This window comes from Pseudochaenichthys georgianus, chromosome 20 (genome assembly GCF_902827115.2).
Source record: "Pseudochaenichthys georgianus chromosome 20, fPseGeo1.2, whole genome shotgun sequence".
NCBI lineage: Eukaryota > Metazoa > Chordata > Actinopteri > Perciformes > Channichthyidae > Pseudochaenichthys > Pseudochaenichthys georgianus.
Window position 1 is genome coordinate 12,319,279 of NC_047522.1, and position 23,600 is coordinate 12,342,878.

The 23,600-nt window shown below is 46.3% G+C and overlaps 1 protein-coding gene across 4 annotated transcripts in view; it reads right to left on the minus strand.

Moving 5' to 3' along the window:
• The window catches only part of dpp6a (dipeptidyl-peptidase 6a), a 488,251-nt gene that overhangs the window by 43,371 nt on the left and 421,280 nt on the right, over positions 1-23,600 (minus strand). For all 4 annotated transcript variants that reach the window (XM_034108575.1, XM_071206894.1, XM_034108574.1 and 1 more), the window contains 4 exons: positions 20,837-20,931; positions 13,280-13,354; positions 11,798-11,850; positions 10,483-10,564 (listed from right to left, as the gene is read on the minus strand). In XM_034108575.1, the coding sequence (XP_033964466.1) occupies positions 10,483-10,564; positions 11,798-11,850; positions 13,280-13,354; positions 20,837-20,931 (305 nt within the window). The remainder of the gene's footprint in view (positions 1-10,482; positions 10,565-11,797; positions 11,851-13,279; positions 13,355-20,836; positions 20,932-23,600) is intronic.

The following is a 23,600-nucleotide window of genomic DNA, read 5'->3' on the forward strand; positions in this document are numbered from 1 at the left end:
CCTCCACTACGATACGCACAATGGACGACGAGGTTTTCATCATGGAAGTGGACTATTACAATTATTATTAACTGTGTCTGTAGACTACAACCAGGCCCGCCTTAACCTGCCATCAGGCCCTGGGGCTGATGGTTGTGTAGGCCCCCTATTTAAACAACAAATCAAAGTCATGTATAGCCTCGGCAGGCTCTGTGATCGCACTTCTCCACGCTCTACGCGCGCCTGGTCCTCTCCTCCAGATGCGTGACGTATCGGGCCTCCCTAATGTATTTGTCCGGTTGTCCGGTAGCATAGGGTTTGATTGCAGTAGCGCTAGATCGTTGTATTACTGCTCCTAGTACTAGACTCCTAGCACTAGGATGATATGCAGAGAACATCTTCACGGCGGGTGCTGTGTGCTCGGCATGTGCTGTTACTACTGTAACCAGGCACGGTTCTATGCGGGCTGTTCTCTTTCTTAGAAGCTAATTATCTGGTCTTAACATTGTGTTCTGACTTGGTTGCTTGATTGTTAGCAGCAGCCGCTTGGCTAACACCTTGCATGTACTGTTAAGCTTCATTATTTAACTCAGCCGGTGAGGGCAGTGCTCTCGCTCCTGCTCCCGGTAAACGGATGGCATGGTTGCAGTAGCGCTATATCGTTGTATTTACTGCTCCTAGTACTAGACTCCTAGCACTAGGACGATATGCAGAGAACAATCTTCACTGTGTGAGCTGTGTGCTCTGCATGTATGGCCATTAAGGAGGATTTCATCCTCCCAATATTATATTGTCTAGTGGGCAGCCGTTGGCTGACACTTTTAGGCACCGGCCACAGTTACTATTGTAACTAAGGTTCTAAGCCGTAAGTACTGGCCATGATTACTACTGTAACTACGGTTCCAAGCTGTGTAAGTACTGGCCATAGTTAATACTGTAACTACGGGGTTAAGCCGTAAGTACTGGCCATAGTTACTACTGTAACTACGGTTCCAAGCCGTGCAAGTACTGGCCATAGGCAATACCGTAACTACGGCTCTATGCTGTGTAAGTACTGGCCATAGTTACTACTGTAACTACGGTTCCAAGCCGTGCAAGTACTGGCCAGAGTTACTACTGTAACTACGGCTCTATGCTGTGTAAGTGCTGGCCATAGTTACGACTGTAACTACGGTTCTAAGCCGTGTAAGTACTGGCCATAGTTACTACTGTAACTACGGTTAGATGCCGTGTGAGCCCTGGCCATGGTTACTGCTGTAACTACGGCTCTGTGCTGTTCTCTTCTTTAGAAGCTAGTTATCTGGTCTTAAACGTGTGTTATTTGACTCGATCTCGCTTGATCGTTAGCAGCAGCCGCTCGGCTAACGTCTTGCGTATACTGTTAAGCTTCTTAATTTTACCCAGCTAGGTGAAGGCAGTGCTCTCGCTCCCGCTCCCTCTACCGGTAATGCGGATGTAGCTACATCCCTTTTTCTGTTCGGCGAGTAGTAGCACCGCTCTACTCTTCCCGTTCAGCAGGTAGCCGGTGAAGGCTGTGTCCCCGCACCCGCTCCCGGTTACACTGCATCTGGCATTCGTCTCTAACTCGACCAGTGAAGGCAGTTCTCGCCCCCGCTCCTGGTAGACGCCAAACTGCCTCGTTTTTCCATTAAGCAGGTAGCTGGTGAAGGCTGTGTTCCCGCACCCGCTCCCGGATACGCTGCATCTGGCATTCGTCTCTAACTCGACCAGTGAAGGCAGTGTTCTCGCCCCCGCTCCTGGTAGACGCGGAACTGCCTTGTTTCTCCGTTAAGCAGGTAGCTGGTGAAGGCTGTGTTCCCGCACCCGCTCCCGGTTATGCTGCATCTGGCATTTGTCTTAGTTTAACCAGTGAAGGCAGTGTTCTCGCCCCTGCTCCTGGTAGACGCTAAACTGCCTGGCGCCCCTCCTTCGGTTGGCGCCCCTCCTTCGGTTGGCGCCCCTCCTTCGGCTGACGCACCTCCTTCGGTTGACGGAGAGTCCTCCGTAGCGTACCAGTTGAGCCAGGGGAGCTGTTTAGGTCAGCTGCCCTGGAGGCACTGGAGCGTGCCGCCCAAGCTAGGCAGACCAGGCAGCAGCACTCGGGTCCTCGCAGACCTGTGCCCACTCCCAGCAGGCCCAGGGGCCGCTCTAGCTGCCGCACTCAGCCGCCGGATTACAGGGGTGGTCTGCAGAGGTCTTAGCGGCCCACTCAACCGCCTCCCAATGACTTTCGTGCCCCATGTCGCCCACCTTCCAGGCGGCCTCGTGCCCCAGAGCCTTACCGGAGCCCCCCAAGAGGCTCCAGGGTCCGGGGGGCTGGGCCCTGAAATCCCGGGGGTGGTCGGCGGCTGCTTTCCCAGCAGCAGCTCAGTTTCTGGCCAGTCCGTACTTCCATCCCTTGGGTGGTTTTCACCTTAACCCAGGGGTACGGACCGCAGCTCCGGCCCCTAGCCTTCGGCTGGGTCTAATTGACAGTCGTCAGCGATCCGGCAGGGGCCCTACCTCTGGGCCAAGAGTTGTCCGTCCTTCTGTCCAATGACGCAATCAACCCAGTAAGACCCTCTGCTTAGCCAGGGGGTTCTACTCGGCATACTTTCTCGTGAGCAAGAAAGTCGGCGGATTTCGCACGATCTTGGACCTCAGAGGAATCAACAGATTCCTGAAGGTGCTGCCATTCTATATGCTGACTACTGCATACGCACAGGTGGAGTGGTTCTCAACCGAGGGATGCCTACTTCCACGTGGGCCGGGCAAGAGGGTGCCTTATATTCAGTTCCTCCGGCCCTTGGGCAGACTGGCAGCTGCCTCGGCCGCTGGGCCCTTAGGCCCGCTGTCGTTGCGCCCCATGCAGATGTGGCTGAACAGCCTTCACTTGGACGCCAAGTTGCACAGGGAAGTCAGGGTATCGCAGCATTGCTCCTCTCTCCGTGACGCTGGAGGGGCAGGGCCTATCTCCTGGTAGGCGTGCCCATGGGCGCCATCCCATCCCGCCAGGAGACCATCACCATAGGTGCATGTCTCTCAGGGTGGGGTGCAGTGCGGCAGGGCAGGACCGTTCAGGGTCAGCAGTCTGCCCAGCAGAGTGTGCGCCAGGTCAACGTGCTAGAGCTTCGGGCCGTGCAGCTTGCACTCACGCACTTTCTACCCCAACTGGGGGGCAAGCATGTGCGTGTTCCTTGGGGACAGCATGTACATTGTTGCTTAGACAACAGTCCCTTCTAGATAGTGGACGTTCTCACTCCACTCTGAATTTATGTGGCTGCGATTCTGCCCGACATGTTCGGGTCGACGGCGGGGTGCCACAGGTCGGTGTCCCTCTTTATGAGAGGGGCTTTACGGCAGCGTCCCCCTTGCACCCCGAGGGCTCCGGCTTGGGACCTGCCCTTGCTGCCGGATGCCCTATCATCTCCTCCCTTCGAGCCCCTGGCCCAGGTGGGGCTTAGGTGGCTGCCCACAAAGGCAGCATTTCTGCTTGCCATAGCCTCAGGGAAGTAAGTCGGGGAGGTGCATGTCCTCCCCATAAACAATACATGCCCGAGGTGAGACTCTCAGACGTTGCCCTTTGGGCAAATGTGGCATTCCCGCCCGGGTTCCTTCCACAAACCCACTTCAATCAGCCTGCCCAACTGGCACGCTTTTACATTCAGGAGTACGGCACGTCGAAGTTGCTGTGCCCTGAGGGTGCCCAAAGGGCGTATATCAAGGCTACGGCCTGTATACGGCAGGAGGAGCAACTCTTGATTTTGCCCTGGCGGCACTAAAGGAGGTTAGGCCCTCTAACCAGTGGCTGCCCCACTGGGTTGTCGATACCATCTCACAGGCTTACGGGGCCAGTGGCCGCCCCCTGCCATCAGGCTGAGATGCCACTCTACAAGGAGCATCTCAACATATTGGGCTGCCCTGAGAGGGGTGCCCCTGGAGACCATCTGCGCCGCGGCGTCGTGGGCGTCTTTGTTGTTATTGGTACTCGAGCTGCGCATGCGCGCGATGGACATATCCAGTGCTAAAGCACAGCCTCTGGCGGTCATCCGGGACTCATAGAACCGTAGTTACAGCCGTAACTATCGTTTCACCATGTAACTAAAGATTGTAGTCAGGGAAATCAGTTTGACATATTGAACTAATAATAAATAACCTCTGCCTAGCAGAGAACTCTCTGCTCCATAGCTTCTCTTGGACGTAAAATCACATGTACATTTTACATTTATATTCAATATAATATTCCATCCCTCACATACTTTTGTATATATAATAACTTATATTTTGTTTTTCTTGTTATGCTGCTGCAACACAAACATTTCCCAAATTGGGATCAATACAGTAATATCTTAATTAATTAAGAAATATAACTAATTAATCTACCTTTATTTCTTTAGTTCAATTTTGATCTATAAAAATGTCAAAATAGTGAAAATGTTCACGAGACTTATCAAAGTGCAAGGTTATATCTTTAGATGTTTTTGTTTTAGCCTATGTACTGTATGTCTTAATGCTCTTATATGTGACGGTGTGACATCCATGAAACTAATATTTTATATCTTCCCAACAGACGAGCTGACAGGAAACCTAACACTCTAACAACCACAACATTGCAAAGGCGAGTAAATGTAAATTAAAAACGATTCACAATTTCTTAATTTCTTCTTCTTTCTTGCAGTGAGGTGAAGCTGACCTTGCACTTGGTGCCAGTGAGGATCTTCCTCACGCAGGCTGAATGTTTCTCCTTCCTTACTGACACAGAAGCCCTTGATTTGCAATGCTTCACTAATTGTCATTTCCCTGGCTCCGTAGGGAAACTTTACCTCCAGCACAGCGGAGGGCATCTACCAGACCATCTGGAGATGCCCCCAACAATCCTGATTGGGAGAGCCACAAACCTGACTCATGGACCTGCATCTGGGTTGCAGTGGTTAATGCCCTGACACCCTCACATTCATTCATAGTCCCCCACTGTACAGACAAAACACCATCAAGGGCCTGTTGTTGCCCTAGCACCCTGGCAATAAGGGAAGCAGTCACACGCTTTGAGCTCAGGACAGCTCCAAAGTTGCTGGCAGTCAACCTTCCTTTCCTGAACAAATGCCAGTTTGGGTTGGTTGGCTGACCAGTGGTAGCCACCTGAATTGCCCTCTGTTGCTCCTCGGACAATGCCATGCTTGCCACAATTGCCTTAGGTCCCTGATGCCCAACATATTTGAGAATTTCAGGAACAGTAAGTGTTTCCAAGCTGTAGTGTTCCTCTTCTGGCTCGGGGGAAAGCAGCCAATAAATTCCTGAGAACCTGCCCCCGAGTCTGTCCCTCAGCCAGTCACGATCTTCGGAGGTGGGCTCTCTTGTCAGCGGGTTGAATGAGTTATTGGTTGGAGGAAATAGCTCCTCCACTGAATGCGTACGTTTAGCTGCCTTTGGCTTCTTCCACTGACAGGGGGTGTCAGTGCAGCTGAAATTGTGGATGGCAAAGATGGCTAATGCAGCCGCATGACTGCATTTCCATTCTCCACGTGGGCATTCACATTTTGTGGAGAGAATTCCCTCTTCTCCTGTAGATACCTGTGGTGGTGGTGGGATTGTTTTATTATTTAAAATATATTTACATTTGTAATGCCTTCCCAATTATCCCTTTAATAGTTTATAGCCTATACTGTATGTTTATTTCATGGATATTTCTGTGTTTTCTGGTGTGTACTATTTGTAATAAAGATTTCATGTGACACATAACATGGACTTGTTGATGGGAATTAATGTCACTAATGTGAATAAATTAACTCAAGTTAACGGTACTCTTGCTATCACTACTCACCGACACTATAAACCTTCTCCCTCATGCTAGCCCTGACAACACCGGTAAGCACACCTTCATCTAGGCTGCACTGTTGTACGTGTCCTGACTTGTAGTGGTTCTCTCCTCTATCTACACTTCTTGTCATCTTTGTAAAACGATATCAGACTGGTCATTGACAGCCATGACTTCTAGTTAAATTCAGTGTGGCTAAAATGAAAAACTTTGTTAAAATATGCAAGCACGCGGAAGTCAAAGTCAGCTTTATTGTCAAAAATTCTACATGTGTTATACATCCAGAAATATCGTTTCCCACAGTGTGACATGTATACATAAAACAAAACAAAAAGGGCCTAGATAAACGTGGTATACATTAAACAAACAAAAAAAGGGCCTAGATAACCGGGGTATACAGTTTAAAATGTTAATAATATATTTGAAGTGTTCAAAGTGCAGTTTCAGTGCAAGTTAGTTGAAACGATCTTAAGTTGGCGTGACGTTGAAGTCGTGCGACCCTGCTGCTGGACTGGCTTGTAGTTCGTTTATAGCATAACGTTAGCTAACGTCGCCAGAAGCAAAAGCTTCTGGCGACGAGATTTATTATTCAAAAATTATAAAAGTAGGGTTGACATGTGGAGATTATCCGGCTGAACAAAACGTGATCCCTCTCTTAAATGTGTGTCAACCGCAGACCTTATTTCGAGCTACTTTCCAAAATCCGATGGAGAAATTGCATTGCGTTTTTGACGAAGGAACCGGAAGAAGTTTACTTCCGGGTTTTAGGACGCGTCACTGCGGTTCTCTATAGTAACTCAACGAGAGAGTAATGTCAAATGACAGTACAATTGACCAATCATATCTTCCCTCTAAATGGGCGGGCATTATTTTCGCGGACTTTATGACAAGTTCCGCCCGCTGTGAGGTCTATGCAAGTGGTGCAGTGACGCGTCCTAAAACCCGGAAGTAAGCTTCGCACGGATTCCCTCCACAGAAAGCAGTGGGATTTCTGCAGAGGATTTTGGAAAATAGCTCGAAATAAGGTCTGTGGAAAATGAACCTGTTAGATAAATGCACGTTTTGTTCAGACGGATAATATCCACATGTCTACCCTACTTTTATTATTTTCGAATCATAAATCTAAACGATAGATTTATGATCGATAGATTTATAATTAGCATAAGTTCGTTCATGATGGCTCACTTCAGTGATAGTGATGACATCGTTGCGAAATTATTAACCAAGTCATTTTCAAGATTGAGTGGCAAAGGATCAGCTGAAGCAAGTGCTTCATCCAAAAGGACAGGAGGATGGACTTTGTGTTTGAGTGATTTGATCATCAAAGGTAGGCCTAAATCATTTTCAATGTGGGCCGCCGTGCCGACTTAATTCATTTGTAATTGTTACTTGGCTGTGGGTGCCCTGTCATGATAGGTGTTTATATAAATGGTGTTGTTCTGTGTGGTAGAGGGTCGCTGTCATTGATGCGTTTTGCACCCCGGGCCGCTGTTTTGATATTCCGCTGAAGTATGCGCTGTGACGTAATAACTCTTCTTTTTTTTCGAGGGAAGTGGGGTCAGAGGGCCTAGGTATAAAAGTCACGGCTCGCCACTGATGTAATGGAGTATAATTTATTGGTGTCAGGTGGATCCGCAGCCACGGCTGGGCGGAGCGGCTGATTGGTGCTGCGATTGCCTCAGCTGGTTAAAAGAGTCCTGCTGATTATACTCTGGGTTCTAGTTTGGTTGTGAAGCCACACGGTTTTTTGACCGCTGCATTGCACTGCAGCAGTCTGAGAAAAGTTTTTAGAGAGTACTTGTCCATGGACAAGTGAGTTTGGCAATTTACTTGTCCGAATATATTTTTCACTTGTCCAGAATGGACAAAAATGGGGGCCACTGGAATCTTTTTCTTCGTCATCATATTTTACATTTTCCCACGGTTTTTACGACACCGCTCAACGTAAGTGAGCGGTAAGATTGTACTGCATCACACATAGGGTTGGGTATCGTTTGGATTTTAACAATTCCGGTTCTGCTTTTCGATTCCGGTTATTTTTGGTTCTCCATTCCGGTTCTTTGAGAGGGTAAAAATAAGTCCCATGACAAACTGGGAGAAAAATATATTTATGAAAACATTAAGTCAAATCTGTATTCCTATTTACAAATCACTTCATACTGTTGCATTTCTTACGGTTATTGAATACAATTATATAAAAATAATCTCTGCATTGTTTAGTTAGTTCTAAGTGGTGCAGTTTGAGAATGTACAATTGGCCCAGTCTCCTCTGATGTTACACTGCAACCTGCCTGTGAGACAGAGTCCAACCACACATGTCCAACACATAGGACAAAACCTAATAATAATAATAATAATGACACATTAGATGTATAGCCTATAGCGCTTTTCTACAACTCAAAGACGCTTGCACGCTTACACATGTCCTGCAATACACATGCTGCAGCTGCCCAGCTGCTCACTGTTTGTAAAAGTAAATAGTATTTTCATTTCAATAATGTACTTTCTATACCCTGCTTCATAAACAATACTGACATCCCTGTGCTCCTCCGAGTCTGGGGGTCCGGGGATGTGAGGACAGCGCGAGGACACAGGGAGGCTGCTTTACTTCATAAAGGAAATGGTGGTCAATATTAACAACATAGGAGTTAAAACGCTTAATAACCTTCATTATGTGTTAGAGAAAGAACATAAGAAAGTTTGACAAAGATGAGGCTGTTCAACGGGCAGCGGATTTGCTGTGTGTAGAAAGAGAGAGATGCTGAGCTGCATCGTGCAGCGATCAGCTGATACAGAGCATAGAGAGAGCTGCAGTCCGCGGGGCTCGGCCTCGCCTCCTGTCCTCACAACTCTTATTAATCCCGGTACCGGACAATTGTTATTTGTTCCTACTCGGAACCGAGTTTTGCTTCCCAACCCTGCCACTGTGCTACACTTCCCACCCCGCTCCGCCCCGCCCCCGTCTAACTTTACAGAAAGCGGCCAGATGCATTTAGGAATCGACAAGCAGAACCGAAACTAACTTCCCGTCTACACTACAGGCATCAACAAATCTTGAAGCTGGGCGTGTCTGAGGCTTGGCGATTTCTCGCAACCAACAACCAATCAGGAAACTCCCGCCCGCCCCCGGCATATAAAGCAATAGCAATGTTAAAACAAAGTAAACTGGATATAAAATCCCCAAACAGGCGAAAACCTACCAGTTCCACCCAATGTCTCTGCCACCTCCCTCCATGCCTCGCTCCTCCGGTTTGTATCCCGGTAGATGAACAGAGACTGATCATACAGCACCGGGTGATTCACTACCGCTCCATTTTTTTCAATATGAGGAAATGACCTGCGTAGTCTCTCCCAGCATACACGCGGTTTGATTGGCTAGCGCTTGTACCGTCAGATTTGCATACGCGGGATTTGATTGGCTGATGCTAAGCATCAAGCCTCAAAAGTTGAACATTGTTCAACTTTTGATGCCGATAGATGCTCGTGATGCTTGCAAAGCCATGCCATGCTCCCCACAATGCAGTTCGGCGAAGTTTAAAAATCTTCTATGTCACCCCATTCAAATGAATGGGCTAAGCGTTGAAAGCATTTTTCGATGCCTGTAGTGTAGACGGGGCGTAACACTTCTAAACGAACAATGGCGGACACGTACAATTTGCGAATGAGTTCTGCCTTTTGTAAACTGAATGTATCAATAATTTGTCAATAAATGAGGCCGAAAAACGTCACTTGTCCACCGGACAAGTCAATTGAAAGATCTACTTGTCCGATATTGTAAATAACACGTCCCGGACAGTGGGACGTGTACTTTTTCGCACACTGTGCAGAGAAGAGAAGATTTGTTTATTTAAATGACAAACACTGTTTCAACCTCGTCTGGTAAGATACCTTCATGTGTGTGTTTTAAAGAAGAGAACGACCAGTGTTGAAATGGAAACGATAACATGGAAATAAATGTACCAAAAACAAACATATCTCTGAGTGATGTGTGAGCGCGTCGGCCAGGCGCTAAAATCAAAGAACAGAAAAGAGCTTAAGAAAGGTGGAAAGAAGGCTCTTTTATGAAGTACCATTAAGTAACCCAAAATGTTAAACAGTAAGAGTAGTAGTCATATTTCGTGAACTCTTTGAAGAGTACTGTCACACCTGTGTGATCATTCTATAATACACAGTTTAAGCCCTGATGCTATCTGCACAAATGGTTAACATTGAACATTAAAAAGATCAGGAAGTTCAGGGAGAATCGAAAGAAGGCAGGCAGTCAGGCACCACTTCCGGTTCCTTCGACAAAAACCAATGCAATTTCTCCATAGGATTTTGGAAAATAGCTCGAAATAAGGTCTGTGGTTGACACAAATTGAAGAGACAGATCACGTTTTGTTCAGCCGGATAATATCCACATGTCTACCCTACTTTTATAATTTCATAAGCATAAGCACGCGTCACTGCGGTTCTCTATTAGGGGGCTGCAATAGATTCCCCTAAATTCATGAATTAATAATTTGGCAGTAAAGGGCACAGCATGGTTGCACTTTGCACATATTTGGCACCTGGATACTTTTTGACTACTATATGTGTGTGTTTTTTTAAGTCATGATCTCTAACATACAGATGTTAGACATCACAAATGTTTGAATCCTCACATTCAAACATCATTGGTCAACAGGCAGATGTGAGACAAGGGACATCAGGGATATTGTAGTTCTTACCAGTTGCTGGTCTTGGGGTCCCCAGCCTGCAAACTGCAGCTGAGCATTTCGCACCTCTGGAGGGTTCAAGTTCCAGGTCGCCCTGGGGTGCACAGGCAGAGAAACAATGCTATTAGATAGAAGTGCAGACACATACACACAGTAACTGTCTAGTCTCAGGACTGCTGCAGGAGAGAAATAAGTGTAGCTCATTTAAGAACAAAGGCTTAAGTGTATCCATATATACCAGCGCTCTAAAACAGTGTCACTGCACCTTATTGAGAAAAGTGCTGTGCAATGCAGGCTGCATAATTAGAGGTGCCACTGCCTCTACGTCTGGATTTGAGGATGAATGAGGCTTATCAGGTAAGATGTATTTTGGCCCATTACCACTAGGTGGCAGCACACAACTATAATTGAGCACTGCTGACAGTGCTGTAACTTTACATTACATTACATTTAGCTGACGCTTTTATCCAAAGCGACTGACAATAAGTGCGTTTGACCAACAAAATACAAACTTGAAGAATCATATAAGTACATCAGGTTTCATAGAGCTAAAACATTAAGTGCTACTCAACTGGCTTTAGATAAGCCAGTCCTTTATTAGCATATAAGTGCTTTGTTAATAATTCTATCGCTCGAAGTGGAGTCGAAAGAGATGAGTTTTAAGTCTGCGCCGGAAGATGTGTAAGCTATCTGCTGTTCCGATGTCAATGGGGAGCTAATTCCACCATTTTGGAGCCAGGATAGCAAACCCATGTGTTTTTGCTGATGGGAACTTGGGTCCCCCTCGCAGTGCGGGTGCAGCGAGCTGTTTGGCTGATGCAGAGCGGAGTGCACGTGCTGGGGTGTACAGTTTAACCATGTCCTGGATGTAGGAAGGGCCAGATCCATTCGCAGCATGGTATGCAAGTACCATTGTCTTGAAGTGGATGTAACATTGCGACCTTGTGTGGATGTTTTTAAAGATGTAAATAAGTGAGATGTACACTAACTTGAAGAATATACCACAATATGTATTGGCTACTGATCAATACTGGTAACTAAATTACACATACAAGATATGGCTTTAACACATTTTAATAAAGATCATAGTGGTTCAGTAGCATCAAAGAGTGTTTCTTCTTGATCTGGCACTTTAGATGTTCAGATGAAGGATCTGTGGATGTCAAATCTAGTTTCCTATTGAGGTCAAAGATGATCGATAACCCTTTCTCTTGACGGATTGGTGGATAATTGAAAGTTAACTGAATTAACCAATTGAACAGAAGAAGTAAAAGTAGTAGAAGCAGTACGATATAAATGGAACAATGAGGCTCTCTTGGCTACTTACGGGGTATCCAGACTGCAGATGATGTAGAAGGCTGTGTAAGAATGCTGGTACACCTGTAGGAAAAGGCAGCAGACAAATAAATAAAACAACATTTCAGATCCTAACACGAAACAGGTTGCAGTTTGATCTTGACATCTTAATTGAAACAGTTTTGTTTGTTATTTTTGAAAAATCAGTTATGATGCCACTGTCTAGAAAATAATTACAAATGAGTTTAATTCATTATTTTAAATGAATGTAAAAAAGGAAAGATTAAGGAAAGACATACAAGGAAATATTAAGCCCTTTCATAAAATCTATAGTCAGCACAATACTGCCGTCATACTTTTATTTGCTCTATATCAGAGTACAGGTTACATTTGAAAGAGTAACTAACTACCCTCTTCAAAAAATACCTCCAATGGTTTAACATCTCACCTTGCTGCACTGATGGACAGTTCAACAATTTATTTCAGCTTCTGGTAATTACTCTTTAAGTTCTATCAACATATTTCTCTCTCTTCTATTTAATTGGAAGCTGATACACATCATCCACATACCTCTTACACAAATATGATACCCACTATAAGCTAGAAAAATATCTAACATTGACCTCTGGTCTTTGAAAACTATGAACATTTTTGGTCAGATATTTGTGATGTGTTTTTCTTAGCATTTTACAAATAGTTCATAATGTGTATGCTACACTTGTGTGCATTAAGTCACTGCTAAATATAGACATATTTACATTCCAACAGGATAGCTTGTTTGTGTGTTATCATGAAAGCACAGTTTATTATCAACCAAGTGATCCATATAGAGATGAGCAGTGCATGAAGGTGCATTGTACTCTGCTACAGTATCGCTGGAATGACAGTCATCTATCAAGGTGATGGAGGTTTGAATAGAATAATAAATGCAAAAACATACAACGCAACAGACTAGGCATCTGTAGTGTGTCGATATATTTTCCATTCATCTCCGGCAATAATAAAAGGTTATATCTCTCCCAGTGACTAGGTGGTGAGGCAAAATGAAGTAGACACAGACATCAGCTTGCAAAATGATTCAATATATCTGATCCACCTATATTAGGAGCTGAAATGCTTTTCTGTATATCAAAATGCTAGCGGAGCCGATGAAGTTAAAGGATACTTTATTCGCAATTGAACAGAAATGATAAATCCCTAGCCAATACTTTGTTTTCTTCCTGGTGATCTCATCTCCCACCCTGCAAGCCTGTTTCAGCACCGGGGGGGTTGTTTATGTTTCTGCCTGCCTCACTACAGTTCCACACGGCTGTGCTGGCCCATGCTGCCATCAGTGACGGGCAGCGGTGTTCGACAGGCCTTCACAGCCCGCAATGATTACTTTATCTTCCCTCCCCCCTGCCCATGTTGCTTTACGGGCAAACACCCCACCCCACCTCCGAGTGGAGGCAGCTGACATATTTGGCTGTCAGTTTGTTAATTCAAAATACAAGCAAACAAATGAGAAGCTCACCGGTGCAACGTTGTAGGCCAGCAGCACATGCTTCAAATCAGGAGACACCTCATACTTGCTGGCTTTGTACATTTCCTAAGGAAGCAAAGGCAGATGTAAGAAGAGAAAAAAAGACAGAGGGATGAAACATTGAACCATGCGTGGTATTTTTAAACTAGTCCTTAAATGACTGCATTTGATGGATTGCACATATTTTGAAACACATGGAAGATGCATTAATCTTTGCACTGGGGCTTGGGGATTTGATAGCAGACATAATATTGTGTGTCCTCATCCAAGCCTGCCGCAGCACAGACACTATATCTCGATCTTGATGTTACCCCCACATAACAATGCCCTTATTTTAACTATATTGTTCTCATTTTCCAGCAATGATGGATCATTTTTAGATTAGATTAGATTCAACTTTATTGTCATTGTTCAAAGTACAAGTACAAGCCAATGAAATGCAGTTAGTATCCAACCAGAAATGCAAGATGTGCTAAATATAAATAAAAACAAGGTGCATATTATAAAAACATAAAAATACAGGGAGCATTGAATGAGCAAAACAAATCTACAATATACCGATGTAAGTATTGACAGATTATTAATAGAGTGCAAGTGCAGTCAATTTAGTGCGTATAATCAGTGCAGGTGAGTGCAATGATGCTAGAGAGTAAGGGAGAGGAGTTCAGCAGAGTCACAGCCTCGGGGAAGAAGCTCATCCTGTGCCTAGAGGTACGGGAACGGAGGCTTCTGTAACACCTGCCAGATGGAAGGAGGGTGAAGAGTCTGTTATTGGGGTGGGAGGCATCCTTGACGATGTTCCTGGATTTGCAAAGACAGCATTTGAGGAAAACAATGGTGGGTAACTGGGTGCCGGTGATCCGTTGGGCAGTTTTCACTACCCGTTGGAGGGATTTCTGGTCTGAGGCGGAGCAGTTGCCGTACCACACTATGATGCAGTTAGTGAGAATGCTCTCGACGGTAGAAGTCCACAAGGATCCTGGGACCAAGGTGGGCTTTCGTAAGGCCCCGTAGAAAGTAGAGACGCTGCTGCACCTTTTTGACCAGGATGGAGGAGTTCAGAGACCAAGTGTAGTCATCGGAGATGTGAATGCCAAGGAACTTGAAGCTCGACACACGTTCCACTGCAACTCCGTTTATGCAGATGGCCGTGTGTGCATGGCTCCTGTTCCGCCTGAAGTCCACGATGATCTCCTTGATCTTCTTGGTGTTGAAAGCCAGGTTGTTGTCAGCACACCACGTGGCCAGGTGCTGTACCTCACCCATGTAGGCCGTTTCGTCGTCACCTCTGATCAGGCCAACCACGTGGTGTCATCTGCAAACTTTATTATGGTGTTAGAATCATAAACAGCAGCGCAGTCATGGGTGAACAGGGAGTACAGGAGAGGGCTCAACACGCAGCCTTGTGGCACACCAGTGTTCAAGGTAGTAGTGGAGGAGGAGAGATTCTATTTCGTATATGGCTTCGCCCTCTAAGGCTATCGCTATTGGGTAATCCACCTGCGCACCCGCGGAGCACTGAATCACTTTTAGTCCACGCCCATGCGTTCATTCTCAGCACTGTATTATAACGGCGTTCAAAAGTGTGCCAGATTTCATATGCCTTTCAGCCGAAAACCCAGTTAAAACACACCGTAAACAGGCTTCAAAATAATGCGTAAAAACACCCAATCTGGCAACAGCAAGCTGCCTGTGACGCGTACGCGCCTGTCACCCCTGGCTGTCGCACTAAAATATAAATATACTAAATATATCAGACTCCTCACAACAAACAATGTGTAACCGCGGAACCGGCGAGCATTGAATGAATGAATGAATGAATGAATGAATGAATTAGTATGGACGAAGCCGAGAGCAGCAGCACTCGCTCAGAGTGAGACTCTACGGCAGGGGTGGGGAACCTCCGGCCTCCGGCCGTATACGGCCCGCGAGACAATTTGGTACGGCCCTCGAGGTAATTTATAAACACACGCAAAAAATAAAAAAATGAAAGAAATCTAGACCACAACAAAATTAAACAAGCGAGTGCCTGTTTTTCCTGGCCAAGGTCAGGGTCCTTGAACACAACACGAGCCTAACGTGTCATCACGTGGTATATGTCTCGACTGACAGGGGTGCAGTTCTGACGGAGAGCACCAGAACGCCACTCCAGCACTTCAGAAATTGCAGTACCGATAAGTCCATACACATGCCGCAGTTTCTGCGTGTCTATGTCTTTAGTTGAAAGCCCAGTGGCGATCTGCTCATCTGTCATACAGTCAATAACTGTGTTGTTATCATTAGCATCTGGTTAGCTAGCTATGCTAACGAATATAAGAAGCTTTGTCTACAACCAGTGAGGTAAAGGCACATCTTATATGATCATTATAGTTCTAAAAAAAATAAGAGAATAAAGTAAACAGGTATAACATACTATATGACAGTTATTAATAAAGAAGAATACAGTTTGAAAGGGTAGTGATTTGTCAAATATCCATAAATTAAAAGAAAATCTGCTTACAGTTGTGTTTGGGTGTTGAGAGATGTGTCCATAGATCTCCTAATGTTGCTCTCAAAGTGCAACAAATCTTCCCAGGGGAGCATGCCCCCCGGACCCCTCTAGAGGAGGTTAGGTCCCCCCCACTTAAACCATGTTCACATGGATAGGAAACTAAATACATTTGCACACATCTTGTGTCCATAAATTATCTTTCTGTTTTGGTGGTCACGCCACACCCTGCACGTGCATGCATACGCGAGTCATGGTGAGATATCTGGATGAAGAGGTTGCTTTTTCTTTGCACAGAATGAAATGAATGGGTTGTGATTTTAGTTTTTTTAAGCAGAGGTCAATAACTTGTACGGCCCTCTGAGGATATTGTAAAACTTGAAATGGCCCATTAACATCGTACAGGAGACAAATAATAGCTCGCAGCAACGTATTGAAAAAAGAACTATGAACTATAAATTAGTTCATTTTTGAAACCATGAACTTTAGTTCAACATTTTGAATTATGAACTATGAACTGAACTAGTTCATTTTAAAATGTGTGAACTGTGAACTGAACTAGTTCATGTAGAAAGTGAACTTTCCCAACACTGACCAGCACACAGTATGCGAATCCTGCCTGGGGTCAGAGCACACGTACACGGCTCTAAACCAGCAGGTAGCATGCACACACTGTGCCCATCTCCACTCGGACGACAGAAAGCGGAGAGTGGACGCTCTCGCTGCTGCGGCCGAGGAGGACGATTGGCCCGTCCAGGCTTACGAGCCCACGGACGGGGGCCTTGTGTCCCTGGGGCCGAGTGCCGGGCAGGAGTCCGACAACTCCTACACCGCCTCCCTCCACGCTTCACCATTCGGTTCTGCCCTCCCTCCTCTCCCCCGGACGGGGGAGACAGAGTCGGAGCAGGTTGCCAGCTTGGCGGCCGAACATACTTTCCCCTTCTCTGTCTCCACAGCGCTACCGGCGATAGGTGGCATCCTAGGGGAACTGCCGGAGATCATACGCAAGGCAGCCGCCTGCAGAGATCTCCCCGTTCCCCTAGCTCAGGAGAGGTGTTCTCCGGACGACATGACATGAGTTTTTTTGTGGGTGCAGACGATCAGGAGTGACCCGATCTGGCCACGCTTCCCGCCCATAAGGAGGTTCCAGGAGGGGGCGGCGGCGAACGCGAGGACCCTGAAGGCTCCGGTGGCCACATTTGTTCCCTTCACCAAGGTGGAGGGGTTCACAGATGCTGGTTTCCTAGCCGCCCCTTCTCTGGAGCCGAGCCTGACAGCGTTTTTTGGCCCGCCATGCCGACCGGGTGCACCAGTGTGCCTTTCAGGCGTCAGCAACGTCTCCGCTCCCCCGCCACCCCAGAGACATGGTCTCCCGGAGGCGAGTCAAAGGGGAGTGAGGCTCCCCCGCTCCTGGTCTGCTCCACGAGAGCCTCCGATGAAGCAGAGCCGGTTCTGACGTTCTGGGGGTTGTGAGTAAAATAAAGTGTGTTCATTTTCCAACTTTTTGTACTGAGTCATCAGTAACAAGTGTTTCTCACATAACCTGTAATCGGTTAGTAGCCAGCAGGGCTCGCTGCAGAAGCCTGCCGGTTCTAACCTATCGGTTAATAAGCTGCAGAGCTCGCGGTATTCCTCTGTCCAAGATACGCTTCCTACACACGGTCATAATAAACCCATGAGTGCCGTTATAACGCCTCATGTGAACAGCACTGCCCACACCTCCACTCATCCCCTGAGCGTGCACGCGTCTCATGATGAGAGCCGGAGTGAAACGCAGCGTGTGGAGGCTCCCTTGCAGCCCTTTTCGCCTCACAGGCAGTGGCGGCGAGAGCGATGGTGTGGCTCGTCACCATGACGACCATTACAGCACATCACAGAGAAGCCAGAACGGGGGAATGAGACCCATCCTTGATCTGTCAGTATTCCAGGCTGAGCGCCCCCAGCGGCAGCGCCCGCAGCACCCGCCACGGCGTCAGGGCTCGCTGCAGAAGCCTGCTGGTTTTAACCTGTCGGTTAATAAACTGCAGAGCTCGTTAACTAAGCCAGCCAGCTGTCACTAACCTGTTGTTAGCAGGGCTCGCTGTAAAAGCCTGCAGTTTTTAATCTATCGGTTAATAAACTGCAGAGCTCGCTAATTAAGCCGGCTGCCACTAATCTGTTGATTAATTAGACAGCAGGGCTCACTGCCGGTTTTAACCTATTGGTTTATAAACTGCAGAGCTCGCGGCATTCCTCTGTCCCAGATATGCCTCCTACACACGGTCATAATAAACCCACGAGCACCGTTATAACGCCTCGTGTGGACAGCACTGCACACACCACTCATCCCCTGGGTGTGTACTGCAGAGCTCGCGGCATTCCTCTGTCCCAGATATGCCTCCTACACACGGTCATAATAAACCCACGAGCACCGTTATAACGCCTCGTGTGGACAGCACTGCACACACCACTCATCCCCTGGGTGTGTACACGCCTCATGATGAGAGACGAGTGAAATGCAGCGTGAGGAGACTCCATCACAGCCCTTTCGCCTCACGGGCAGCGGCGGTTACTTTTTTTTGTTACTTTATTTCGGTGTTAGGGTTAGGTTAGGGTTATGTTATTTAATTATTTTGGGGGAGCCAGCCCCTAGGGTTCAAAAATGTTTTTGGGGGTTATTGTAATAATAATAATAATAATAATAATGAGTTCCATTTATAAAGCACTTCATATTTGAATGCAAATCCCGAAGTGCTACAAGTAGTGAGCATGAACAGTATAAATAAACATTACACAACACGGTAGAATTAATAAAAAAAAGCAATAAAAAAATAAAAAAATAAAAAGGGTGATAAAAATGTCTAGGCAAAGGCTCTTTTGAAGAGATGGGTTTTGAGGCCTTTTTTAAAAGCCTCCACGGTCTGTGGTGCTCTCATTTGGTCGGGGAGAGCATTCCACAGGCTGGGAGCAGCCGAGCAGAAGGCCCGGTCTCCCATAGTACGGAGCTTAGTCCTGGGGGGTTTGAGGAAATTGGAGTTGCTGGAACGGGTGGTCCGCAAGGAGGTATGGGGGGTGAGGAGTTCCTTGAGGTAGGGAGGGGCAGTTCCATGGACACACTGGTGGGTGAGGACGGAGACCTTGAATTCGATCCTCAGTTCCACGGGTAGCCAGTGTAGTGCTTTAAGGATGGGGGTGATGTGATCATATTTGGGCACCCTCATCAGGATCCTAGCAGCGCTGTTCTGAATGTATTGGAGCTTCTGGATGCTTTTGTTAGGGATCCCGATGAGGAGTGCATTGCAGTAGTCCAGCCTGGAGGAGACAAAGGCATGGACCAGCTTTTCGGCATCAGACAGAGTGAGTGTGGGGCGGAGTTTGGCGATGTTCCTGAGGTGGTAAAAGGAGTTCTTGCACAGCTGTTTAATGTGGGCCTCAAAGGTCAGATGGGCGTCCATTTTCACACCCAGGTTGGTGACTATTGAGGAGAGGGTAATGTCCTGGCCGGAGAAGGTGATGGTGGTGATGGTGGATGACCGAACCTCGTGTGGGGTGCCAACTATAATGGCTTCGGTCTTGGAGCTGTTGAGTTTCAGGACGTTTTGCTTCATCCACGCCTGTATTTCCTCCAGGCAGGCAGTAAGTGTGGGTGAAGGCAGGGCTGCAGAGGAGGTAGGGTTGATCCTGAGGTACAGTTGGGTGTCATCAGCGTAGCAATGGAATGATACTCCATGTCGGCTGATGGTAGAGCCAAGGGGGAGCATGTAGAGTGTGAAGAGGGTGGGGCCGAGAACTGATCCTTGAGGGACACCACAGGTGATGTTGTGGGTACCCGACTCTGCCTCGCCCAAGGAGACGTACTCTGTTCTCCCGGTGAGGTAAGATCTGAACCAGTCAAGGGGAGAGTCAGAGAGTCCGATGGTGGAGTGCAGACGATGGAGGAGGATGCCGTGATCGACGGTGTCGAAAGCTGCAGTGAGATCGAGGAGTATGAGGAGAGAGGGAGAGAGGGAGAGCCAGCATCAGCCGTCATCAGCAGGTCGTGCATCACACAGGTTGTGTGTATTCTTTCATGTTGCGGGTCTCAGCACGAGCCACTAACGCGGAGTAGAGGTTGGGGCCGTAACAACATGTCCAAGACACTGAAATGTACTTCACTGGAGTAATACAAAGTTAAAATGGGCATTTTCTTTGTTTTTCTTTGTTGATTGAGCTGATTGAATTGTGTAGTTATGGTAAAATCCCAGTTAACTAGTCAGATTTACAATATAGTATTATTTACATTTTTACATTTGCAGTAAATTACTGGCTACTGTGTTGCATTACTTCTACAGTAATAGTGTGAAAATAGAGGTAATTACTGTAATTGATGTACAGCTAGGTACAATAATACCACAGCTCTGTACTGCTATATCACAGTAATTCCATGTGCATGGCAACTGTAAAGTCACAGTATTTAGTTGTACTTTTATTCTAATTTACTGTAAAATATCTACAGTAAATTACTGTGAAATATTCACAGTCAATTACTTTGAAATATTCACAGTCAATTACTATGAAATCCATGCAACTAGTAGCCAGTAATTTACTGTAATGTTACAGTCAAACATTTTACAGTGTATGAACAACATTCTGACGTAAGATTTGGGGCTATCCAGGTGGGTCAGGGCAGAGTGGAGTGCCGTGGAGATGGCATCCTCTGTTTAACTATTGCAGCGGTAGGCAAACTGGTATGGGTCCAGTGTAGCAGGCAGACAGGATTCAGGTACGAGAGAACCAGTCTCTCGAAGCACTTAGTGATGATGGGGGTGAGTGCAACAGGACGGAAGTCATTAATAGCCGTAGCGGTTGAGAGCTTCGGCACTGGCACGATGGTGGCGGTCTTGAAGATGGTGGGAACAACTGCTTGGGCCAGAGACAGGTTGAATCATTTGATTAAGCTGTGCAATAAAAATAGCTTTAGGTGCTTTGATTGGCTGAGATATAAAAAGAACATTAATTTAGTTAATCAACAGCCATAGTTAGTTATTCAGCCCTTTTTGTATGAGAAAATAAAGAGGGGGAAAAGATGGCAAAATACTTACAAATTTCTTTTTATGCACCAAGATGGTCTTTTCATCAGTGTCGACATTGAATTTAATAACATCGCCATCACGATTACGATATATAAGCTCACAACCTGCAAGGAGAGAGAGAGAAAAAATAAACCTTGATTTCACATTTTCCCTGATTTATCATGTAATATGCTCTTTTAAAGTCTACAACCATACAGAGAATGTACCTTCATGATCACACACATAAACAAAATCATTCATTTGGAAAAAGGGGAATGTAACTTTTATCCTTACATTTGTGAGTCTGACAAATGTGCATACAGTACATAGTCATCTTTTACAGTCATGGTGCAAGAGAGCAGAAATAAAGCTCCTCATCATAGAGTAAGCTCGAGACCCCAAAAAATGGGAAGTGGATCCAAGATGGCGCCAGTGTGTGTGGCCTGCCGTCCGTATCTGCGAGTGTTGTGTGTGTTTGTGCTGTTTTTGTCACTTTTTGCTGTAATGTCAACTCTCTATTAGTATACGATTGCCAAACACTTCTGGATCTTCGTTTTTCGGCATTAAATCCTGTGAATTCGGATCGTGGACATAAAACGCTCCACCCGTTCTTATTGGGAGTACCAGATTACCTGTGCCGCACCCCGGCTCCAACTACCCGCCGTAAACGCCACCGCGGAAAACGCAGTGGTCGACTGGTGAGGATGAAGGCATTTTCAGCTTGTCCCATCTCAAGGACTGAATACCACGCCGTGCCTCGCCTGTCTCTTCATTGTCGCTATCTGGACCCTGTCGATGCCTGGTTGGTACCTGTCATCGGCCCGGATGAAGCTTTCCATCCTGGCCGCGGGCCCTGCTCCCCTCGGTCCCCGCAGGCGCGGGGTGAATCTGAATAACCTGCTGTCTCTTTGTCGGGCTCCCTCAAACGCCGCGGACCCACTGGTTCCTGCCAGGGTTTGGCCTCATAAACGCCAGATCATTGACAAACAAGACTTTTGTCATTAAGGAGTTCTTCACTTCAAAAGGACTGGATTTCCTCTTCGTCACTGAGACATGGCTCGGTCCAGCGCCTTTACCGAACTTTTACCTCCAGATTGCTGCTATTTTAACTCTCCACGGACTTCGGGCCGAGGCGGAGGAGTAGCTACAGTCTTTAGGAGTGATTTTAAATGTCAGCAACTATCGCTGTCATTCTCTCCTTGTAGCTTTGAACTGAGCGTGTTCGAGCTTGGCCGCTCTCACACAGTGCTGTGTGCGGTGGTCTATAGACCTCCCAAATACAATAAGGACTTCATAAATGATTTCTCTGACTTTCTGGCTGAAATGATGCCGCAATATGATCGTGTCCTTATTGTTGGGGATTTTAATATTCATGTGTGTTGTCCTGAGAAACCTATGGCAAAGGACTTTTTAAACCTTGTTGATTATTTTAGTCTTGCTCAGTATGTGTCTGGCCCCACGCAAGAACGCGGACACACTTGATATTGTTTTATCATATGGTTTGCCTGTTCTTAACTTGGAGATATGTGACGCTGTTTTCTCAGATCATATGCCTGTTTTATTTGATGTTACACTTGCCTGTACTACTGTCAAACCGCGCGCTGCTGCCCGGATAATTAACACTTCCACTGCTGCCCGTATAATTAACACTTCCACTGCTGGTCAGTTTTCGGCCGTGTTTAATCATGAAAACGGTGTTATCCATGAGCCTATGTCTAACACTACGGAGGAGCTTAGTTTATGGTTTCACTCCACATGTAAAGCTGCTATGGACACTGTGGCTCCATTAAAAACAAGGCGACCCAAAACTAAATTCGAGCCTTGGCTCAATGCCACGACTCGTGCTGCCCGACGTGAATGCCGTAGAGCTGAAAGAAAATGGAATAAGGACAAACTACAAGTGTCTTTTCAAATGTTGAGGCAGTGTTGGCGTCTCTACCAGAAAACTGTAAAAGAGGCAAAAATAAAACATTTCTCTGACATCATTCTTTTAAACTGTCACAAACCTCGTGTACTATTTCAGACAATAGATTCAGCTCTTAATGCCCCTCAGACTACCTGTGTGGAGACCTCCCCTGCAGTCTGTGAACATTTTCTTCAATTTTTTATTAATAAAGTCACTTCAACTAGGACTCAAATCACTGCTCCATCAAAAGACACCTCTGTCTCTGCCCCCTGCTTTGCTGTTTTTGACCGTTTTGAGCATATGAGTCTGTCCTCTGTGCAGGAGATTGTCTCCAAAATAAAACCCTCTGGTTCTCCAATCGACCCTGTCCCTCCTCGATTTTTTAAAGAGGTATTCCCCACTATAGGACCTTTTGTTCTTGACGTTTTTAACAGCAGTCTGCTCACAGGGGTTGTTCCGGAAAATTGGAAACATGCCGTTGTTCAACCACTTATTAAGAAACCTAGTCTGGATCCCACAGTTCTTGCAAACTTTAGGCCCATTTCCAAGTTACCTTTTATGTCAAAAATCCTAGAGAAGATTGTATACAGTCAACTTCTCGCTTTTCTGGAAGAGCACAAGGTACTCGAGGTCTTCCAATCTGGTTTTAAAACCTTGCACAGCACGGAATCAGCTCTTTTAAGAGTTTTTAATGATATCCTCTTAGCAACAGACTCGGGTGAATGCATTATCCTTTTACTCCTTGATCTAACGGCCGCTTTTGATACAGTGGACCATGAGATCCTGATAGCTCGTTTGGAGCAGTGGGTGGGCATTAGGGGCAAAGCCCTCGAATGGTTTAGGTCGTATCTGACTGGTAGGACTTTCTGCGTCAGCCTTGGGGACTCT